The 14,631-nt window shown below is 38.9% G+C and overlaps 1 protein-coding gene across 1 annotated transcript; it reads left to right on the top strand.

Annotated features, from left to right (window-relative positions):
* The first annotated feature begins 3,313 nt into the window (after positions 1–3,313).
* LOC138971377 (syntaxin-7-like) lies at positions 3,314–14,330 on the top strand. The gene is made up of 11 exons (XM_070344109.1): positions 3,314–3,430; positions 4,033–4,217; positions 4,776–4,841; positions 5,166–5,235; positions 5,867–5,951; positions 7,324–7,398; positions 8,112–8,198; positions 9,384–9,509; positions 9,807–9,879; positions 10,799–10,881; positions 11,857–14,330. Exons 2-11 carry the CDS (start codon positions 4,139–4,141, stop codon positions 11,950–11,952), a joined length of 840 nt encoding a protein of 279 aa, XP_070200210.1. The 5' UTR covers positions 3,314–3,430; positions 4,033–4,138; the 3' UTR covers positions 11,953–14,330.
* The last annotated feature ends 301 nt before the right edge of the window (positions 14,331–14,631 follow it).

The raw sequence follows: 14,631 nt of genomic DNA, 5'->3' as shown, positions 1-14,631 counted from the left end.
GATCGAAGAAAACCTGATATGAAAGGACATCTTCACTGAAGGGACATTTTTGGGTGGTCCCCAGGTGGTTCTCTTGTGACATACAAATATGCATATCACTGCAGTTTTTTTCTGTGCTATTTCCGACTTTTTGTATCCTTGAAATGTGTGTATTTTGCCTGAGGTGAAATTGCATTTATTTTTGTGTGGACAATCACGTACAGATGCTAGTGTGCTTATCAGATTTAGTTAACAAGCATATTTTATTTGAGTTGCTTCGAACTGCTCAGTTCACACACACATACACACATGTACACATGCAGACACTGTTTGAAGTGGAAGTGGGTAGATTCTGTCAGTGTGTTCATCTTTTCATCATAACTTGTCCTGTACGTATCATGCTTCCATTTTGAACATGCTCTTATAATTTTCCCTTAGACAGATACATAATTGCTTTAAACTTACAATTATCTTTTCAATGTCAGAATTATATATTTCGGTCTTGATTGAGGTAATAGGGGAGCACAATATCTTGCATTTTCCTGTCATTCCTATATTTTTCTTTGTAGCCATCATTTACCTTTCTGTGTGAGAGTGTATCTTGTGATGAAAGGGTGATATATTAACCTCCCTCTACCCCCACCCCCCAACAATATCTATGCACCCCTTCCCAAACACCCACCTTCTTCCTCCCCAGTTGAGTTCTTATCCTGGCTTTTGTCTTTTCTTGGTGCAGCTGTTGATTTTGTGATTTTAACAACCCCTTGTGTGACACTGGCTTTGCTTGTTGATGAATGCTGTTTACAGTTTATGTTGCTTTGCCAATTGGTTTCTGTGTGTGATTTATTTGTGTGTGTTTTTCTCACAATTTTGCTTTTTCAAACCATTTGCTTCCATCATAGACCTATATTAGATATTAATATAGGTCCCTGCTTCCATATATGTTATTTGCAGAGTTTATTTACAAGCCATAGTAAGTCTGAATGACTTTAAAGATGGGATTCAATCCCTCTTACAGCTTGGAGGGGGAGGGATGGGGAATATTATTGTTGAGTGAGCGTTTTGTAACAGCCAGTATTTGTTTGCTTTGCATTTGTACCTTGCACATGTCAGTGTGCTTTTCAGTCAGCCTACTTTTGTGTAGATGCTTTTTGGTGTTATTTGTATGCTAAAAGTATTAATACTGTGCGTAAAATGTACTCTCTATGACAGTGTGTAACAGACTGGATCATGTAGGTCCTATATGCGATGTGTCTTCTGTGTTTTTGTGGTGTAGCAGAAGAAATATATTCACACCCAATTCAAGTACTTTGAAAAATTAATATGTTGTGACCAATACACACTTATTATGAGTTATTTCTGATAATGCTGACTGTTAGCTAATGATAACAGACATGACAAGGAAATGGATATCAACATGAGCCGGCAGGCGAATGTTCATTTAATTTTTAAGACATGGTTGTTATCATTTGCTAACAGTGAGCATATTAGAAATAACAGTTTTATTACCGGCGATCCTGGAACGCCGAAGAAGAAGAATATTACCGGCTAATTGCAACAAAAATAATTATCGAAGCATCCATCAAATAAGATGGAACAGACGAATTGAGACTGGTCTTATCCAAGGCTGGCATGACCTCATTCCACGCGACCTCATCTGATACCGTCATTCACTTCCATCTCCCCCCTTTCCCCGTCGCGATATAACCCTTCGTGGTTGAAAACGACGTTAAACACCAAATAAAGAAAGAACCGTCATTCACTCACCTGACCTGACGAATATTGCTTAACCAGCTGAAATGTTCTCACACAACAATACATTTTTATTATTTTTTCTTGTCCAAGAGAGAGGGACAGATTGAGAATCAACATCAAGTGGTAAGGAAATGACGTAAGACTATATTTGACATACATTGAGTGACGGACAATTTAATTGATTCTTCAGAAATATAACCGTGCAATTTTCAAAGGATTTGAGCTCAGCATTGCATTTTGAGAAGGTTGGTGGTGCCTTGTCATTTTGTGAACCCATTTCACCGACAAAATCGGCTTTTCCGTGTTTTAACATGATTAAGTGTATTCTTGTTCAAAATAAATCGTGCCATCCTTTAGAAGTCACCCTGATAGTTTATATTCAAAATTTCACATTGTCTTCCTTATTTTCAGAGTGATAAACAAAAAGGGTCTCTGCCAGACTGCAATAGCATTTAGCGGGTCATCTAAAATCAATATAGGTTGGTAGCCACATTCTGCACCAACTAATAGACATGTATATATGCACGGTTATTGGTTTGTAATCAGGTTTTTTTGAACCTGGAATTTTCCTATTAGATTTACACCTAGCCATCAACTTAATCTTCAAGATTTAATCGACTTAGGATAACAAGGAGTATTGTTAATGATAATACATGTATACCTTGGTAAAACTTTTGTATGGTTATGTCTACCTTTGCTTTTATTGCATGTTAATTATGGGTTTGACTTGGTGTTTGTATAGTTCTTCCCCAGTGTATGTCTTTGCTGTTCATATGCTGTCAGAATGGTGTATTCCCTGTATTTAAACAGTGGTTTGGTTAGTATGCATATGTATATGAAATGAAAAGCATTTTGCATTATTAAAACTGTAAAACAGAATTTGGTTCTTTTTTATGCATGTGTGTGGGTGGTTCCCTGTGTGTGTGTGAATGTGTGTGTGTGTGTGTGTGTGTGTGTGTGTGTGTGTGCGTGTGTGATATGCCAATGACATGGTTCACCAGGATGTCAAGCTGAGAGATGCATTCAAGTAATTGAATAAAAAAAAAAGGCAATTCACATCTAGAAAAGGCCTCTGTCTTTCTGTCCCTTACACTTTTCATCCCTGATAACTCAGGTGTTTCTTCGTCAGTTTGCATGAAATTTGACATTATACATACAAGTAGGCTATGCCATTCTTATTGCAATGTCTGTGGGAATAACTTCTAGCCAATATTGAACGCAAACCCGAGAGATATAAGAACCGGCCTGATAAAAAGTGAAAGCAGGTTACTTGCACTGCATCGCTACAGCCAGAACTGACTGTCAGTAACAACTAACATTCAACTGAGTGTCAAACACTATTCCGACAAGGCGACATAATGCTCCACACAACGAACCAGAGATACGATGTGTAATTAATATAATTAGTTATGTAAAAACCGACACATAAATTACAAAAATTGCAAATGTGTAAAGACTTACACAATGAAATGAGTAATCAAACAAACAATGCAAAAACGCGGAAGAATAAAACAATATTGCTTACCTCATGTAATGTTTGGTGAGAGTGGGGTAAAAAAACGCCCTTTACTCAAGGGACGTCACTCTCGTCAAGGAAGTTGGGAGGGTCATGTGAGAATGAAAACAAAATTATAAGTTCTCTGTTCGGGTAAAAGCGAAAGCTACTCCTACTCCCATTGCGGCTTTGATTGTCGAGGTAAATTAAACGGTTGTTGTTGGTGTCTTACTTATGATTGTACCGTACATTTTGGATACCGTGAGCGAGTGATTTTGGTGAAAGTCCAAGAAACTTCAGGCATCTGCTTGGTCCACATAATTTTAATCGTCACAAATTATTCTTATTTCTAGTGATTTTTCTTTGTTGTGATAAGCCAGTTGCGACTTTGAATTGCGACATGGTGCTTAATTCTTCCTAGGCTTAAAACATACGCAGGTATTGGATGATAATAATATAGGTATATGTTGTTGTTAATGTTCCCAGCTGTTCCTGTGGTAGTGTAGTAACTTATGTACAGAAATATGAATTTAACTTGCACTTTACATTTTAAAATTGATACAATGATAGTTATTATACTGAAACTCAGTTCAGCAACAGAAAATACCAAATACTATTGTGAGTACTACTGCTAGTCCGTGTCTGTGGTATATATCAATATGTTTATGCAAGAGTGATGCTTTTAATTATACTGATAGTGATGATACAGGTCTAGAAAAATTATACAGCATAAGCAGTTTTGTATCACAATTTGCATACTGGTCAGAATTTATAGTCATTTTTGAATTTTATCTGTATTTCAGGTTTAGTAGCATCAGTTCTTGCCACACTACCAGTACCATTGCAACCCACACTGTTCTGAACAATAATTACCTGCATTTATAAGCAGACTAAACCGAAAGAAATAAGATGTCAGGTTACGGATCAGTCCGAGAGTATCGGGACGACCCTTTTGCTCCACAAAGCCGCGGTGGCTATCAGACAGCAGGTAAGACTCACATTCACGCCTTAGTTTAACCTTCATCAGTATTTTTCTTTATTCAGCCCTGAAAGTCCAAAGAATTGTGAACTAGCCAAAAACTAGTGATTCTGAAAATTTACTAGCCAGAGAGCAAACTTTACTAGCCAAACCGAAAATTTGTTTCAGCAACTTTACTCGCATTTGGCGAGAGGATGAACATTTCTACTCGCCATTGTTTTTACTCGCCACTTTCAGGCCTGTTTATTACGTACTTGCTGACAGACTGTAGCCTGTAAACACACACACACACACACACACACACACACACACACACACACACACACACACACACACACACAAACACACACATGCACACACACACACACACACACAATGACATACAAGTATTCAATTCACTGATAATAAGTAATATACTAATAAAGTGACAGTTTACTCACGGTGACACACACACATGCAAGGACATACACACACACACACACATTTCATGGCAGAAGAATGTAAAAAATGTTCCTTGGTAGCAAGTCATCTTCTAGTATTATATTAATTGTCTGCTCTTCGTTTCAGGACCAGCTTCTCTCGATGACTTGTGCAATCAGATTCGCAGCAACATCTTTCAGATCAACAATGGAGGTAAATGGCTTTCCATGTTCCAGCACTCTGTACTGGCATGCCTCAACCCTCCCCCACCCCTGACACACATGCACTCATTTTATCATTAAGAACTTAAAGAAGCTTTTGTGTGTGTGTGTGTTGATGCTGACATTATTTGTATGTTACTCATGCCACTTTTTTTGATCAGTGTTATATTCTCATTTTATAAACTGGTGTGTCATGTACATGTGTATGTTCTTTTATTTGTCTGCGTGCAAGTGTCTATCTGTGTCAGACTACAGCGTCCAGCTTTAGAGGAGCATTTTAGAAATGTATGTATTCATTGTCAATGTATGATTGCAGCAAACACAATTGACAGAGCTCTAAAGGCCATTGGGACAGAGAGGGACACCCCTTTAGTCAGAGATAAAATGTAAGTTTAGTGGAGACTTCTTTACTTGGCTGATTTGTTCAGTGGTTAATACAGACTACCAAACAAACAAGCACTGAAGCAGGCAAACAAGCACACTGACACTGACAGATGGACAGAGTGACAAAAACTTCAAACAATGAACCAGTGTGTATTGTACCTCGCTTTAGCATAATTTAGGCTTTCTATGAATTTTAATTGCAGAAATAAAGTGACTAATGGTTTAGTGTTTTTTGCTTAGATGTGCCAAATACAGACAAACATGTGGAAAGCAAACAAACAAAATAAACGCAAAATGAAACAAAATATAGAGTGAAGTTCATGTGTTTTCCGATAAAGTTTTGGAAACATAAACTGATGTCCAAATGCCAGTGTGTGTGTGTCTTTCTCCCTTTCTTTGTCTGTCTGCCTGTCCGTCTGTCTGCCTGTCCGTCTGTCTGCCCCTCTCTTTCTCTCTCCCTCTATCTCTTTCTCTCTTTGTGTCTCAGTCGCTTTGTCTGTCTATCTGTGTGTGTGTGTGTGTGTGTGTGTCTCTCTCTCTCTCTCTCTGCCATATTTAGAGTGCAGGTGCATCTGAGCTTAATTTTCTTGGATCTACAGTTTCAAGTCTAAATCATGTATCTTTGATTTTCAGTCATGAGACATCCCAGAACACAAACAAGACGGTGAAAGCCACCACAAAGCTTCTGCGCGATGCCAATGCTTTGCGAAGTGACAGGGTAAGGGTTTCGTTTTGTACATTACATGCAAGGTGTTATACTTTTTGTGACAGTGGTATTACATTGTACATATATTTTCAGTATGCCGTATGTATGCCATACATTCAGTGCTGAACAAAAGGTAGTACAGTTGAACCTACTTTAGCGACAACCTCTTGATAATGACCCCCTGCCAATGACAATCATCCCAAAGGATCCCTGGATATAATTAAAAAACAACCACATGTCTAAAATGACCACTTTTGATCGGTCCCTTGGGGGTGTCGGTATAGACAGGTTTGGCCGTAATGTGTTACTGATAGTACGCCAGTCACTGTCTTGAATGTACATTTGAAATCTCACAAACTAATAGACATGACACCTTGTCAACTGATCCTGTTGCAAAGACTTAGATTATTTCCTTGTCTCAGTATGTCATGGTGTTGCAGGGGAATAAAAAAAGCCACCTATATATTATAACTACATGAATGAATATTACATGTGCAACCGGGTCGCCCAAATTGTTGTGTATACTGTCTTCAGTGGTGACAATCCCATCAATGATATAGACTCCTTCATTCCATTAATAGTGCTGATAACCCCCCGCGGGATAGGGGGAAGAATTTACCTGATGCTCCCCAGCATGTCGTAAGAGGCGACTAACGGATTCTGTTTCTCTTTTTACCCTTGTTAAGTGTTTCTTGTATAGAATATAGTCAATTTTTGTAAAGATTTTAGTCAAGCAGTATGTAAGAAATGTTAAGTCCTTTGTACTGGAAACTTGCATTCTCCCAGTAAGGTAATACATTTTACTACGTTGCAAGCCCCTGGAGCAAATTTTTGATTAGTGCTTTTGTGAACAAGAAACAATTGACAAGTGGCTCTATCCCCTCTCCCCCCTTTCCCCGTTGCGATATAACCTTCGTGGTTGAAAACGACGTTAAACACCAAATAAAGAAAGAATAGCGCTGATATGATGTACTTTTGTGAATCAGCCTCTGACAAACTCATTTGCTAGTGGAAGTAAATTATGCTTTTCCCGATTAACCTCTAGCGCACATCAGTGTGAGCACAGGCAAGCACACAGAATGTCTAAAGACATGATTCTCTTAATGAATGATTGCGTTTAATTTGTCATTCAAACTTAAAGCAATACCACAAGAGAATAGCTTCATTCGGGACAAGCCAAAAGTGGCCCGTCATTGTAGATGACAAAGATACTGTAGTTTAAAAAATTGTAGATATTCTTCCATGACAAAGATAGTGTGGTTTGATTGAGAAGGTAATCAACAGTATAAAGTATCTCATTCTTAGAGGTGCCCACATAGCTCATAGGAGCCTCACATCACATGAACCATTGTATGTAGATCTGTATGTGTGAGTGTATTTGCAGACACAGAAAATGCAGATTGGACGTTTGACCAGTGACTTCCAGGATGCTATATCACGGTTTCAATCCCTCCAGAAAGTAAGTAGTTGTTGTTTTCGTACTTATCTGTTACATTCAAATAATGATGGTGTGCATGATGATGATATTGATAAGGCCCCCCCCAAAAAATAGTCTGTTTACGGTAACCCGACCGACCCTATTTTTTTCGCGCGACCCTAGACTTTTTTTTGGCATTTGGGGAAAAACAAAGAAAAAAAAATCTTGGTTTTTTTGGCAAAATAACGTAAAAATATGGTTTTTTTGAGAAAAAAAAAACAACAAAAAATCCCGACCTACCGACCCTATTTTTTTGGCCTATGTTACCGTAAACAGACCTATTTTTTTTTGGCCTAATGATTATGATGACAATGACTACAATGATACTTATTCTCTTATTACCTGCATTTTGCTTTGCTTTTGCGGACATGTGCATATTTTCCCTCTGTAACAGGAATTGACATGTGTGTGTTGATCACTGTTAATCCAGTCATGGGACACCTTTAATCTGCCATGAAAAGTCTCAATCAGTCGACATTTTGCACACAAACAACATAATGTCTTTGAGAGTGAATGATTCAGTGGAAGTTTGTAGTTTTATAGTACCTACCTGGCATATATTAGTATGTCCATGTGTATGTGTGCAGATATGCATACTAGTCTATATATATACGATATATATGTAAGAGTATTCAATTTTTGTATCAGTATTTTCTATGCTGAACTGCTAAAAAACATTTCTTTTGATCTTTTAGAAAGCAACAGAAAAGGCGAAGACAGCTGTAAAGCTAGGCTCTCAGAACCAACAGGCCAAGCCACTTGTGGCCATTGCAGGATATGAGGTGAGTTTTGTCGCGCTCATTAGCTCTCTGATAGTCTGTGGTTCGAATCCCACTGACAGCATCTGGTCGGTAAAGAATGGTGTCAGAGTTTGCATGCCTGGTGTGTCAACACGTGCAGATTAGCTGAGCTTGAGCACCCTTCTTGTGTATGCATGCAGGTGATCAAATATCTGTGCTAAAGATTCTGTGATCTGTGTCAAAGTGGGCGGGGATGTATCTCAGTCGGTAGCGCGCTGGATTTGTATCCAGTTGGCCGCTGTCAGCGTGAGTTCGTCCCCATGTTCGGCGAGAGATTTATTTCTCAGAGTCAACTTTGTGTGCAGACTCTCCTCGGTGTCCGAACACCCCCGTGTGTACACGCAAGCACAAGACCAAGTGCGCACGAAAAAGATCCTGTAATCCATGTCTGAGTTCGGTGGGTTATAGAAACACGAAAATACCCAGCATGCTTCCTCCGAAAACGGCGTATGGCTGCCTAAATGGCGGGGTAAAAAACAGTCATACACGTAAAATTCCACTCGTGCAAAAAACCACACGAGTGTACATGGGAGTTTCAGCCCACGAACCCAGAAGAAGAAGAAGAAGTGTCAAAGTTTGGCTGGCCATGAACACGCAACATGACAGCATGGGCCACTCCAGGAAATAGAGTATGAATGCATATTTGCAGGGCATAACATGGTGATATATATACTATAGATGTAAAATTCCACTCATAATGAATTTGAGTGTAGCCTTGATGGGACTTGTAGCCCAGAACAAGAAGAGGTGAGTTTTATTAGATACATGTCCACTGTCATAGCAACCATTGGAGAAGAAGAACATACAGACTCTTTCTCTGATTTTCCTAGGATGACAGTTTTAACACTAAAAGCAGATATACTTACTGCTATGATCTGTCCATAAGCACCATAGAAAATACTTGAAATAATAGCACTGTGAGTGAACTGAATTACGGACCCACCTCTTTTCATGGATTGACAATACACATCTTTTGAAGACCCAGACTTGCTGAGGTTCTCCCCTGAAATCGGCGTATGCTGCCTGAATGGCGGGGTAAAAACGGTCATACACGTAAAAACACACTCATGCAAAAACGTGAGTGAACATGGGAGTTTCAGCCCATGAACAAAGAAGAAGAAGGTGTGGTTTGAGATACAGTATTTTGTGAACCTACTTGTTGTTCAGGACACCGATGATCGTCGTCACCTTGTGGATGATGACCGTGCGGCACAGCTTCAAGCGCAGGAAGTAGTCATCGAGGATGACCTTTCTCTTCTTCGTGAACGCGAGGAGAGGATACGTCAACTTGAGGTGTGTTTGGAATCTTGAATCTTGGGGCTGAATTTGATCCTAAAATTCTTAGTTATGGGCTGTTGTTGGTGTTGTGATTCTCTGATCAGTGTCTTATAGTTTCTTCCTGAGCAATTTGGATTTGTATATTTTGGATTCAACTCTGTGAGTGTGTGTGTGTGTGTGTGTGTGTGTGTGTGTGTGTGTGTGTGTGCATGCATGCATGCATGTGTGTGTGTGTGTGTGTGTGTGTGTGTGTGTGTGTGTGTGTGTGCATCTACCTGTCTATATATATATAATATGTATATGTGTTTTCAGTCCGATGTACTGGACGTCAACGAAATTTTCAGAGACCTTGGAGCTATGATATCAGAGCAGGGTGAAGTGCTAAGTAAGTGATTTTAAAAAAAAATTTAAAAAATGTATACACTGTTTTAATCGAATATTGACAGGTATGGTTGTCAGGTCACAAGTAAGGAAACAGGAGGCTGATATTTTATACTGATATTTGCAACAGCAATACTGTTATTTACCAGTTTCCCCATTTTGGGGGAAAATATTATCTTACCACGAGGAATCTTTTATGTTACTTTCATCTGTCCTGAACCATCATTCACTTCTTCACTAAACTGAGAAACATATTCAAGCACCTCAGACAGAAATACATCTTTCTTGACTGCAATATCAAGCCAGCAATTCTTTTTATGCCTGGAGGTAGTAAGATGTTTGAGCAAGGTAAAAGAGAAATAGAGTTACAGGTGATTTACTGTTTGGAAAAGCCAATGAAATTGTGGAGTGAAGAAATAATGAAATTAATAAAGTAAAATGAATTAATTTGAAGCCATTACACTGGAACAATAGAGTTTATCCCAGGCATCATTTGCCATTCGATGACACATGAAAATTTTGGTGAACAGTCCTTCAACAATGTTTGTCAAGTAATCCTTGGAATTCCTTTGGGGTTGATAGTGATTTCTGTGCCCGCCCCATAACTCCCCTTTCTGAGTTACAATAGACTTTTCCTGTATGATAGAAAACGGCTACAAAAACTCGTAACCGGAAGTCGTAACACCTCCAAAGTTCAACAAGCGTTCATTTTGCTCTCTCAACACACTCTGTGCATGGACGGAATATTGAGAGTTAATCAATTGGACCAGCTTAGTTTTATAAGGATGACACATTGATTATTTTGATTTACTGGGAAATCAATAAGTACCCTTCTAAGGCCTATTTTTTTCTTGGGTTTGATCATTTTTTGTTTTATACGTTTTTGTTTTTTAACTCTATAAAAATTTTTTATTGTGTTACAGATGACATAGAGGCCAATGTTGAGCGAGCATACTCCAATGTGGAAGGTGGCAATGAACAGTTAGTGAAAGCTGCTGAATATCAGGTACAGTTCATTTGTCACTTCAGCTTTGGTTAATCTTTCGATGTGTTGAGCTTTTTGGGGAATCACATGTTTAACCAGTGAGTGATAATATTCAACAGTGTTCATCTGTATGGCCAGGCCAGGGTTTTATGACCTCCTCATGTATCTCATGTTTGGTTGACTCGAGTCAAATTTTTATATAAGGTGAAGAGTAAAATAGCAGTCACTTTTATTTTGTTGAATGTTTTTGAAGCTTTAGTGTAGCGTTGAGAGTTTTTTGTTTATGCACATATTACAGCAGATGATGTGTTTCTGATTTATATTGTGTATGACAAAGGTGAGTTGACGGGCGCAGTGGCGAGTTGGTAAGACGTCGGCCTCCTAATCGGGAGGTCGTGAGTTCGAATCCCGGTCGCTGCCGCCTGGTGGGTTCAGAGTGGAGATTTTTTCGATCTCCCAGGTCAACTTATGTGCAGACCTACTAGTGACTTAACCCCCTTCGTGTGTACACGCAAGCACAAGACCAAGTGCGCACGGAGAAGATCCTGTAATCCATGTCGGAGTTCGGTGGGTTATAGAAACACAAAAATACCCAGCATGCCTCCCCCGAAATCAGCGTAAGCTGCCTGAATGGCAGGGTCAAAACGGTCATGCATACACATAAAAATCCACTCGTGCTAAAAACATGAGTGAACGTGGGAGTCTAAGCCCATGAGCGAAGAAGAAGAAGAAGAACAAAGGTGAGTCGATAATGAGCATTTGCTTTTCTTCTTTTCAAAATGTTGGCATGGAATTCTGAGTAGTCTGGAACAGTTGAATTGGCAGATTCTTATCTTGTTGCTCTGCAGCGCCTCTGTCTCTGATTCCGCTTGGTATACACTTCTAACAGACAGCCAGTGGACTTAGTTTCATGCATGATTCAGGATGTTGCCCTCGCTTTCTTCCGCTGTTGACAAAAATCTCATCCTTTACACTTGTTTTCTGCCTATGTTCCAGAGAAAATCTCGAAAGAAAATGTGCTGCCTGCTTGTGATTTTCCTTGTCGTCGCTGTGGTTATCACTGTCATCATCGTCGTTGCCGTCAAGTCTTAAAGAAACCGTCCAGCTTGTTAGAGAAACGTGTGAAGGTTCCAGCATTCATGGAACAACGCCAAGGGCTCGATAACAACAAGGACCCACCACTGCCTACTGTGATTTTTGTCTAGGCTTATAACAAGAAAGGTATGTTGTGGGAACGTTTAATTATTGACAAAAGAAAATGTTACGTTCACGTTTTATCAATATTTAAACGTTAATGAATAAATAGTTACGTTTTGTCGATAATTAAACGTTCCAACAACATACCTTTCTTGGTTTTTTATTCTGAATTTTGGAACGTTGGCAGTCTCTTTGTTTTTGGATTTCTGGGCTTATAGTCATAGATTTTATGCCAACTCATCATTTTTCCATGAGATTGAGTGTTGCATAGATAATGGTTTGAGATTATTTAGTACTTTTGCTCGACTTTTCCAGACGCTACGGTTTAACTGAAAACTTTCATGGGATTGGAAGCATCGTTTCAAATTATGAAAGTATTTTACGCTGTATTTTTTTGTGTATTTTTGAGGCAGAATTTTAAGAAAAGCATAAAAGAGGGTCTTCTGTTTAAGAGACCAGAACTACCATTCCAACAGTTCAGGTATTTATATGTGAAGTTTTCATGATACAGTAGAACCTGCCAATAGCAACCGCCTGAGGGACTGACCAAAGTGTTCTTTTATGGACAGATAGTCGCTATGGAAAGGTGAATTACATGTATATTGAAAACAACTTGTCAGGTAACTTTTGGAATGTTCTTTACCCCCCGCGGGTTAGGGGGAAGAATTTACCCGATGCTCCCCAGCATGTCGTAAGAGGCGACTAACGGATTCTGTTTCTCCTTTTACCCTTGTTAAGTGTTTCTTGTATAGAATATAGTCAATGTTTGTAAAGATTTTAGTCAAGCAGTATGTAAGAAATGTTAAGTCCTTTGTACTGGAAACTTGCATTCTCCCAGTAAGGTCATATATTGTACTACGTTGCAAGCCCCTGGAGCAATTTTTTGATTAGTGCTTTTGTGAACAAGAAACAATTAACAAGTGGCTCTATCCCATCTCCCCCCTTTCCCCGTCGCGATATAACCTTCGTGGTTGAAAACGACGTTAAACACCAAATAAAGAAAGAAAGAAAGAATGTTCTTTGTGAGAAGATGGTTGTTATTGAGAGGGGGTCATCATTGCAGTGTGGAGTGTACTTGTATTGCTGTCCTCTCACTCTCTCTCTTTCTTTCTTGCTGGCGTTTCCTGTCTATATTTGTCCCATGTTGATTTGTGCAACATTTGATGTATTAAAGATGAAATGTGACCCTCCACCACGGAATGAGTCACATGTCACCTTCGCATAATTTTCATTTTTTACATTTTCCTAAAGAGTTTGTTATGCTCTATCCTGTGGTGAAACCCGTTTTAGAAAAGAGCGAAAACTGTTTGAGTTATAAGCCTGTGACTAAGGTGACCCTTACACTGTTACCAGACACTCCCCGGACTTACATTAAGCCTTACGCAGAACTGCGCGAGGTGACATACGACTCATTTCGTGGTGGAGGGTCACAAATGACCTTGCTAATGAAGTCCTAGTGTAATATGTGAATGCTTCTGCATTGTCAAGCAACTACCATCGCTAAACTTTATGTATTGCTTTATCATGTGAATAATGGTGCAATCAAAGAATTCTTCACGGCCTTTCTGTATTGTGTACGTTGTTGTTGACTATTCGTGATATCAGCTATGTTATTTTAAAGAACAAAACATTTGATGTATCCATCTGTCATGTTAAGATTTGCAAGGTCAGGGCTTCTTTTGAGAAAGACTAAAAGAAAGAGAGAGAGTGTGTTAATATTTGGTGGCATATTTATTTATATATGCTTGACGATCATGAAAACACAGGGCACAGTTAATTTGCAAGATTGTTCAATATTGTTTGTGTGCCTGTTTGTGTATCACATATGCATGGTTCAGACAAATTAATTTTTAGCAAGTATAATACAGACCTGTTTACCCTTACGATTTTGGCGTAATTTATTACGATTTTCTGCAAAAAATATGCCATTCCGCTATCCGTGTCAAGACTACGATTTTCATAAATAAATAAAAAGTAAAAAAAAATAATATATATATATATATTTTTGTTATTAATTCACATGTTTGGCATTGTTTTTTTCAATGGCAAAATGGGGTGAAAAAGCACAGGACTGACCAGAGATCATGTCTGTCTGATGAGACGCTGGAGAGCCTTCTAGTGGTGAAGTCTCGCCCTCACTCATTCGGCAAGCGCAAGTACAGTAGAGAAGCGCTTGACACACTGAAAAAGGCCTACTACGAGCAAAAGAAAAAGAATCAGTGATGCATGTGCTTTTGATGTGATCTTTTTTGAAATTATGATGACTACAAAAACTGATGTGTTTTGTTTGTGAATGATGGATATATGTGCATGATTGCGTTTCGCAGACACAGTTGTCATGTGCGTTGTAATTGGCGACGAATGCTGGATGATTACTATTTTTGTGCCAGGATTACTATTTTTGGGCTGAGCATTACTCTAAAACACTTTTGGGGGTAAACAGGTCTGAATTAATATCACATCTGCATGGTTCAGAAAAATACATACATTTTTAGCCATGTAATTTGTTTGTCCTCCACATTAGCAGAGTATTTACTTCCTTTGAATAACTGAATCATCAAGTAAAGCTCAAAT

The sequence above is a fragment of the Littorina saxatilis genome, linkage group LG7 (genome assembly GCF_037325665.1).
Source record: "Littorina saxatilis isolate snail1 linkage group LG7, US_GU_Lsax_2.0, whole genome shotgun sequence".
NCBI classification, from domain to species: Eukaryota; Metazoa; Mollusca; class Gastropoda; order Littorinimorpha; family Littorinidae; genus Littorina; species Littorina saxatilis.
Note: the sequence above shows the minus strand (reverse complement) of the source record. Positions and strands in the feature narration are given on the sequence as shown.

Coding starts and splice junctions, on each gene's coding strand:
- LOC138971377 (XM_070344109.1), top strand. CDS start 4,139: ATGTCAGGTTACGGATCAGTCCGAGAGTATCGGGACGACCCTTTTGCT. Junction 8,199..9,383: donor TGGCCATTGCAGGATATGAG/GTGAGTTTTGTC, acceptor CTTGTTGTTCAG/GACACCGATGATCGTCGTCA. Junction 10,882..11,856: donor TGAAAGCTGCTGAATATCAG/GTACAGTTCATT, acceptor CCTATGTTCCAG/AGAAAATCTCGAAAGAAAAT.